At 36.8% G+C, this 9,323-nt stretch overlaps 1 protein-coding gene across 1 annotated transcript; it reads right to left on the minus strand.

Annotated features, from left to right (window-relative positions):
- Window positions 1-1,201: 1,201 nt before the first annotated feature.
- Window positions 1,202-9,323, minus strand: LOC139871958 (pre-mRNA-processing factor 39-2). Its single transcript, XM_071859725.1, has 13 exons — window positions 9,183-9,323; window positions 8,729-8,826; window positions 7,225-7,454; window positions 6,883-7,050; window positions 6,386-6,743; window positions 6,163-6,306; window positions 5,642-5,794; window positions 5,454-5,570; window positions 4,898-4,978; window positions 4,253-4,393; window positions 3,016-4,140; window positions 2,646-2,868; window positions 1,202-1,501 (listed from the first exon to the last, which is right to left on the minus strand). Exons 1-12 carry the CDS (start codon window positions 9,244-9,246, stop codon window positions 2,698-2,700), a joined length of 2,850 nt encoding a protein of 949 aa, XP_071715826.1. The 5' UTR covers window positions 9,247-9,323; the 3' UTR covers window positions 1,202-1,501; window positions 2,646-2,697.

Raw genomic sequence — 9,323 nt, forward strand, 5'->3', positions numbered from 1 at the left:
TCCTGCAGTTGCATAATCCGCCCCTAAGTGCTACTCTGGAGAAAACCCGGACCAATCCGAGGGCATGACTGGTAAAAAAACCCCCTCCATGCTGCCCCCGCAACGCAATGTGCAAAAGGCGACCTTCGGTGAATTTCAAAGTCAGCGGATAACCTTGTGTGAAAGTTTGTAGTCTCCGGAGGTCGAACTCTTGACCTCTAACAAAGAGTGTCAGGCCACTATACCACTTGAGCTACATCACAATGTTACAACTAACTCAACCTCAGCTACCCACTTCTATCTGAACCGGAATTTCGACCAATATACACAATAATAAACAAGCAGCTACTGCGAAATATTAACTGTTCAATCCTTACCAACAAACACAGCAATTACATAGTAATTACTACTGTACTAACACTCAACTCCAATCAACCAGAACACGACCCCAGGTAAATTAAAAAACAAGAAAGGGAATGACAACAACCGATCAAGGAAGACAGCCATTCACATTCACTAACTACCTAAAACCAATATCCTAACAGTCTACCTCAAAGCAGAAACAGCAAAAAGTTGTCAATACGACACATTAAAGAGTAGCAGTCGCACCATTTTGTTCCAATCTGATTTTGTAATAGAAATGTAACTAGCGTAAGTTTAGCTGCATAAACATACTCTAAATAGCAGACTAAATTTAAGAAACTATCAACTATGCAATAGATCATAATAGCACTTAACCCCTATTTATTTTTGGTTTCTCATGAAATATACTACTACACCGCAACAAAACAAGCTTAGTCACTATTGCAGCATCTCCGGCACAACGCGCGGATGACCCTCTTCTCGTTGATCACCCATTTGTGGAGTCTACTAAAACTCTAATATTTGTGACGATTTATATAAGCTTCTTCATTATTATTATTTTATTTAATAAAACAGTCGCTTCTTCACGTTGTAAAGGAGGCCCCAAGCATGTTGATGAGCAACTTGTATTTGTTTATTTACACGAACAACCTCCAACAGTCTGTGTGTTAATTGTACAAAGGACTTGTGAATGGTGAAATTAAACAAGTTCTCTTTTTTACTTCACTCGGGTGCTTGTGGCTGACATGAAAAATGTCTATGAAGATAAACTATTAACAGTTCGAATACATGCTCAGGTTAAAGCAAAATCACTAGTTAAGCGAAATCACTCTTAAAGCAAAATCTCATTATGTTCGACTAAAGAATATCACAAGCACTATTAGAGCATTTAGGACGCATACAATGTTAATAATAGACCTTTTGTTTAAAAACACAGTTTACTTTTAGTATAAATAGTTCCTTCCAAATATTCTATTCTTAAAAGGCTAAAAAACTTCAAAACCTACAATTCAAAATATTATCATCAATCCAGCTGAATGGTACAGAACCCTATCAAGCTTTCCCAAAGTATCCTAAGTGAAATCTACAAAATATGATATGAAATTGAATGTACACGATGGTTTATAACTAATAAGATCCTACTAACATTCTGATGTCCCTGCACGATGAGAAATCAGGATTACAATCATTTAATCATGTGAATTAACCTGAAAATAAAAACTGATCATTCGAACAAAATTTAGTTCAATTTGATCGAATGGGTTGATCTATGTGTATTAGATGTAAGGGTGCAAATCAAAGTCCCACATCGGTCATGGGACAAAACAAATGTATGTATATAAGTCTAAGGGAAAGTCCCTCTATCACCAATTGGTTTTAGAAAATGATAGACTCTTGGGCTTATATTACAGGACATTGGGTTTGGGCTATACGATCCTTACAACTGGTATCAGAGCTAGGCTATAGCCCCGATGTGATGGAAGGCGCAGTAGGGCGCACCCCTAAGCGCACGGTGTGACGTGGCGCACCCCTCGGTGTTGTCAGCGATGAGTGGACCCAGCTATCGTTCGAGGGGACCCTGGCACGATGAGTTGATCCTGGAAGCCTTGTATCGAAATCTCCCTGCCCTCCCACCAGGTTGAGAGGTTCCGAGTTGGCGGCGGGTAAAGGTTGGATCCGGACTATCGTTGGAGGGGAGGCCCAGATGGACTTGGGTTTGAGGGGATGTTTGTAAGGGTGCAAAACAAAGTCCCACATCGGTCATGGGACAAAACAAATGTATGTATATAAGTCTAAGGGAAAGTCCCTCTATCACCAATTGGTTTTAAAAAAGGATGGACAAACTCTTGGGCTTATATTACAAGACATTGGGTTTGGGCTATACGATCCTTACATTAGATGTCAAAATTGGTTGGTCCAGGGGTTATATAAAATGTCAATACAAGTAATCTTGTGCAGGTGAAAGCAAGTTGGTTATATTGACCCAATGCACCTCTAGTCCAGTTAGTTTCAACTTACTAATTAATGTGTTAGTGTTAAAATTTATGAAACCCATTTATTTTATTTTCATTTTTTTGGGAAATAGCCTAAATCTTCTTATTAAAATGGGTTAAAAGGTATAATCAATGAAAAATAAACTTTGGGCAACCTTAAACCGATTTATACCAGTCCTATTACGCTAAGTAAATATTTTCTTTTTCCATAAGATAACCCAAATCAATCCACTCAGTTAAATGGGTCGAGATTGCTACACCTCTAACATTGCATATGTTAAATTGGTCTATATATAATGATTACATTACCTCAGATACAAAAGATGTTGTTCCTAATATATCTTCGTCAAGTTTCATGTGATCACTCAAAAGAGGTAGAATGATGAGACTTGAAAGACTGTAGTCGATTACTTGGAGACGCAATGTTTGTTAGGGCACTTGTAGTCATCGGTTGAGCCGCCACATCTGCATTATGTTGTGCGTATGCCACATTGTATGTGTTTGCCGTAAGGGTTGGCATCATTCCTTGACCCTAGATAACAAGAAACATAATACATAATAGTAAATTATAAGTATTTATTATAGAATATTTAGTATAAATTAGAGAATAGAGATATGTCAGGCATTTGGGTCAAAAGGGTCATCATTTCACACAGAATTTGGGTTTTCTTAGACATACCTGGCGATCATGGCTACCATTCCAAATCTGATTGGACATCGCAGCAATCTGTTGCTGTTGATTTTGCTGTAAATTGTGTGGCATCTGCTGATACATCTGCTGCATATATAGCCATTGCTGCATTTGCTGTTCCTGCAGTTGAGACAACTGATACTGCTGTGGGTGAAATTGATGTTGTTGCATGTATGCTTGTTGTTGTTGTTGTTGTTGATAATACTGTTGCATTTGCTGATTCTGTTGTTGCTGATATTGATATTGCCACATCTGATTATAAGTTTGTTGGTTCTGAATCAACCCAGGTTGTGGTTCACTACTTTGTACAGTCTGAACCATGGATTGAAGCAATTGGGGCAACAAATGTAATTGTAATGATGATGAAGAGTTCTGTGGCTGCGTGTTTTCGGTATTAGGATTTTGATGATCTTGATTCGGCATTTGGTTTAGGTCGACTATATGAGCAGTTAACTCAGAAGCTGTAGGCGTTTCATCAGTTTTGCAGGTTTTTGCACTTTGTGATGAAATATGTTGTGTGTCTGCTTCTGGTTCATGTTCATCTGTTTCGGTTTGTTTTTTGTTAGAATCATCATGAGTTACAGAGGGCATCGCATCCTCGAGAGAAATAGGTTCATCTTCCTGAGTACATAACGAAAGATTATCGAAAGAAACTGGCTTTACGCTAACTTCAACGTCATTTTCGTGTCCTCCCTTTTGTTGAGTAACATCCTTAGATGCGTAATTGCTAGGTTGGCGTTTTAATCTTTTCAATTTTACGGCTGTGTTATCTTCAGATTGCATACGAGCTTTTTTCTTCACGGATTTGTGACTACCCTTCTCTTTATACTGGTTTGATGTAGACTTGTCAGGATTGATGCCTTGACTTTTAGAGGCCAACGACTTGTGGTTTTCAACGGCTGAAACTGAGGAAATATGCTTGATTTTATGAACCCTAGATGGCTGCTTTGCAACAACACCGGGCACCTTTTCAGTTGGTTCTTTGAGCTTGTTTGAAAGCCGATTAAGATGGTATTTATGTGAAGAGGAACTCCTTATCAGGTGTGGAAAACATTTTAAGTGACGGTTCCATGCCTTTCTTATGTCATGAATTGTTCCACAGTAGTCAACAAACTATAGTCAAAGTTAATTTAGAGTAATTAGTTGGCATAAAAATAAGAGGACATCCCTCAATGGCATAAAAAGCTGAAACTTGAATGATGTGATTTTCAGAAAGGAATCTGACCTTCAAATACAAAAGTGATAAATCCTCTCGATCTTTGGAGCTCAAGCCCTGTGAATCAGAAGTTATGGTAGCGGCAATAATGGAGTCCACTACGTACAAATGTTTTGATCCTTCGTGCATCATTGCAAAATTTATCAACTCCTATAGAAGTAGCACAGAAGAATTACAATCAAAAATCATTTCAGTTTAGAATTGGCAATTTCGACCCATTTTTTTCACCAATGAGTCAATTCAGGCTATAACTTGTCTCTAATGGGGTCAAACGGCAAACATATATGGGTGGTGGGGGGTGGGGGGGGGGGGGGGGGGGGGGGGGGGGGGCTAAAGTGCTCTTGATGCGTAAAACCTCCTAAATCATTATATTTAGAATGTAACAACTTAGTATTTGTAACCATACTTGACACACCAAATTATTCATGATTAGCTTACAATTTCTGCACTAGAAGTGTTTTGGTTCAACCTGAACTGACCCGACCCACATCCAAAGTATCAGTTTTGACCCGTTGCCCAACCCAGCAACTTGTCCACCTCTAAGCTTAATCTCGATCACCGGACATAATAGTTAAAGGTGTAAACAAGATTCAGTTGTCACTACATCCTAAACTTGACATCTTTATGTTTTTAGATTAACAATGACTGATATACCTCTAGAAGTAACCTGGAATGAGGCACTTGCTGAATACCCTCTAGTAGCAAGTTTATCGCAGCATCTGCACTGCCAGTGATCTACAAAAGACAAGGATCAACATTTCAAAAGAATATGACAACACAGAAACAGATTACCAAGAAACTAACTTTAAGTTTTTGAAGTGACTTAAAACTTCATGGACTATTTTTTTGAACAATCAAATGAAATATGTTTTGACCCAGAGACGGATAGATTTACCAGTTCCAAGTTTCAATAAAGGTTAAAAAGTGGAACCCTTGGCTCAATTAATTTGTAAGAGTTAATTTTGACCTGTGTGTGACATACAGAAACGAACACACATAAACAATTCATTCGGAAAATTATGTACTGTCAGTCAAAGAACTGTGGCTACATGCAGCGTCTTTCTTTATGTGATCTCGTCTGACCACCCAGATTACTATATCATCATTGAACTAAGACTAAAAAGCATCGCCAGTTTCACGTAAGTATAGATAATCAGTACTAGCTAAGCATTATAAATTCATAACTAGCAGAAACTTCGAGAACTCATACCAGGAACTTAAGACGAAAAAAGTGAATATACAGAGTAGGGATGATGTGCATCTTATCCTTCTCTGCAGCCATTTTGAGTGCTTTATCATAAATTTCCAAAGCTGTATCCATATTTCCCTGTTTACTACGAACAGTTAATTTCAAACACAACCTTATTACAAGTTCAGATAATGCTCATGATTGTGTACCAGACGTGTTTCCATGTTAGCCTTTTTAACTACAGTGTCAATAACAGATGAATCAGATTCAGTATCACAAAGATGAAAGGCAGCACGGGCCCCGTCAAAATCTCCTATTCTCTCTCTAAAACTTGCATTGTAAATATGCACCTCTGAAACATTCTGCATATAGAGCAAATGAAATATGTGAGAAGATTTTCAGTTACTAGAGTATATATCAAGACAACAAAACCTACCATGTCAAAATGTCAAATTATTTAGTATGATTAAAACTATGGTTGGCAAATGGCCAAGCAAAACTGACAAAAAAAAAAAAGGTTCGACTCACTTTGTCCAACTCTTTCACATTTTTTATGCATAATAAGTGTCTCAAATGTGATTTTCAATAAAACTATTCAAAGACATTACTTTTCATTTATTAGATAACATTCTAAGCATATTTTAATTGTCTTAGAAGAATATAGTTGCATGAAAGCTCAAGAACATGCCAATGCCGAATATCACATAAACAATTTGCATGAAAAAAACACCTTTAAAAATACTTGTGTTGCCCTTTCCAAAGCAAAAATTGCTAGTTCTCGTCCCCCTTTGGATTCTATAAACTCCACATACCGCATCCAAAATTCTGGGTAGTCAGCACATGGAATCAAGCATCTTTCGTACAGTTTCACAGCCTGTAAATAGATACTGAATTTAAATACTTCAGCTTATAAGAATATGTCATGTATCTACCTTCATAGTATTCAAACATACCCAGTCGAAATCGTCTTGCTTCTCAATGAAATCCAGATAATTATGCCAATTCTGTAGCTCCTCGTCATCAAGTGGCTTTACATTATAAAAGTCCCTATCTACATAGTTTTCAAAGTAATCTATTCTTTCGTGCAATTGGCATGATTTGCTATAGAACTGTTCGGCAATGGCGATAAATTTATGTAGAGCTTTAGTCCTCAGTTCAACACTAGAAGAATCTTGCAATTCCTTGATGGCATCATAGATTTCATCGTTAAAGGTGGCAATTTCTACATTTGAATCAGCTGAAAATGGTTCAAGATTGCAATTTTCTGCACATGACATATCCTCTTCTACAAAAGAAGTGAACTCTCTAAAACTGAAAGAGCGATAAAATGAAAATCATATTGAGATATATTCAGATAAACAAAATTTAACCTAGGTGTGTGAAAATTATAAGAGAATAAGATTCATTAGACAAAGGTAGGATGAAATTCTTAAAAACATGGCAAACTTACTTGTCATAATACTTGTGCAAACTTTTTGATGGAAAATTTAAAGCACGAACAAGAATGTGTGCAAGAAAACTCCATTGCTGCTGAGATAACTCAAAACTGATGTACAAATCCCATAATTTATGACATAAGAAATCCTTTCCAACAAAAGACAGCCCTCTTTCAAATGTTCTGTCAAGTCAAGCAACGGATGTTTTTAAAACAGTCAAAACACAGGTAACGAAGTACTTTAAATACTCTAATTTGTTGGGCTACCAACGATCTGTCATCACTTTAGAAAATTAAAACATAGAGTTTTAAAGATCTTTAAAATAGATGAAAAAATATATTGAGGTTAGAAGTTACCGACGGATGTCAGTGGGGTCAGCAAAAGCATGTATACAGAAACTACAATAGTCAACCCACAATCCAACTGAATAGGTTGCTGATTGTACCGCCTGCTCAAAGACTTGTACAGCCTTCTCCGCCGTACAAAGCCGTGCCATGTGGTTTGCATACCTCTTCCAGTACTCATGACACAATGGGAACCAGGAGAGGAACGATTCATACACTGATGATATTGCTTTTATATTGTCCTGCAGTAACCCTAAATATTATTATTCTATAGAAACCTGATTAATGATTGAATCATAGTTGGTTGAGTAACAGGTCAAATCGAGTTCAGATCAATGTATATTTGTAGATAAATGGGCAGGTTGAGTAACAGGTCAAGTCGAGTTCAGATCAAAATGGGCAACGAATGTGACATGCCAAGATGGGTTGAAAAAGGTTGGGTTTATCCCTCATTCCCTTAACACTTACTTTCTTTTCCTTAAAATGATAATATAATATTATAAATGTGAACATAAAATATTATTACTTTATTAAAATTTTGATTAAAGAAGTAATTTAAGAGTTTTAAAATACGAATTGAGAAACTTTTGACCCATTTCCTTTCTATTAAAATTTTTAAGTATTACTAACTTGACCTGTTAAAAATGAGATATAACCCAAACTGATCAAATATTCACATGCATGGGTGAAATTGCCCCCGAACCAATGTACATCTAAACCAAACCACACCGAGTGGTAATTAGTTGACACGTGACGAAACCTATGTATGAGCCGGAAAAACATCAGCAACGAAAAACATCAGAGTAGAAATCATCAAGCTAGTTTACATATCATGATTGGTATCGATATCGCTCTATAACAATAAAATATCGCATCCAGTTCGTTCTATCAAGATGTCTTACCGTATTACACTAAGACACGTAGCGGAGACTGTGAAAGTACTTCTTTAAAGAGAAACACACAAACATACCCTACTCTACACATACATTCCAGCAATGTTGTAAAAGTCGCCTTACTATCCAGTCAAAACCGGTCAAAGTTAAAGTTGGTCTAACATTTTAATATGAATTAATATGTTAATGTTCGTTTATGTTTATGGTTCTCTTCTATATTTACAAATAATTTTGAAATTTATTATTTAAATATAGAAAAAGTCCAATCCATTTAATCCCTGACTTGCCGATCAACCCCTACAAGGTCCGGGCGATTAATCCCCGGCTAGCAACTTTCACAACCATGTATCCCAGACAATTTAAGAACCCTCAATCACTTGCGTGATGGGCACCTTAGTTACCACTAGGCTAAAGGGGCCTATTGATCGGGAGACTATACCTTTACATTGTAACTAAAATAGTGCTGTCTATTATGAACTACACAGGAGTCAAGGACGACATAAAAGTATATATCAAATATCTACCTATATGCAAAGACAAATACGAATGCATGTACAGTGCTTTGCAGCAATCAACAATCAATCAATGCACATTATTTGCAAAAGGCACAATAAGGAGCTCACCGAGTAGGTCTTCTCAATATCTGATATAAGTGAAGTCCAAGAATCAAAGTCCAACGAATCACCAGATACAATTTCATAAACTTCTTCAGGGGAACTAACTGCTTATCAATCGAAAAATTGAAGTGAAACTACAGCATTATCATTTAATCATCCTATTTTCTGTAGCTCCTAATAGATTTAATAATGAGAACGATTCGGATACACATTATTTGCACAAATAAGGGATAGACTTGCAATCTGTATTACTTAATTTATTACTATCTTGAATCAACTTCTCATAAGTACTTCCAGACTTCCTCTTCCAAAAAAAAAAACCTAATTACTATTTTTGGGAATGTAAAGGTACAAACTGAATCTTCTAATTTCTAATTCATATTGTAAAACCCTAAGTGCGTGTAGTATGCAGTTAGGTTACGGACTGTGACCAGTTATTACAGAGATGTAAGACACTCACCGTCGGGTACGGTATCCATGGCGGAAACATCGTCGGCGGCATTAGCCAGAATGAGTAAATCCATGTGATCGGAGGAGGATACACGAGTGAGTAGCTTCGATGTAATATGTTTAGCTATAGTTAAGTTATATACTTCGTTCC

The sequence above is a fragment of the Rutidosis leptorrhynchoides genome, chromosome 1, assembly GCF_046630445.1.
Source record: "Rutidosis leptorrhynchoides isolate AG116_Rl617_1_P2 chromosome 1, CSIRO_AGI_Rlap_v1, whole genome shotgun sequence".
NCBI classification, from domain to species: domain Eukaryota; kingdom Viridiplantae; phylum Streptophyta; class Magnoliopsida; order Asterales; family Asteraceae; genus Rutidosis; species Rutidosis leptorrhynchoides.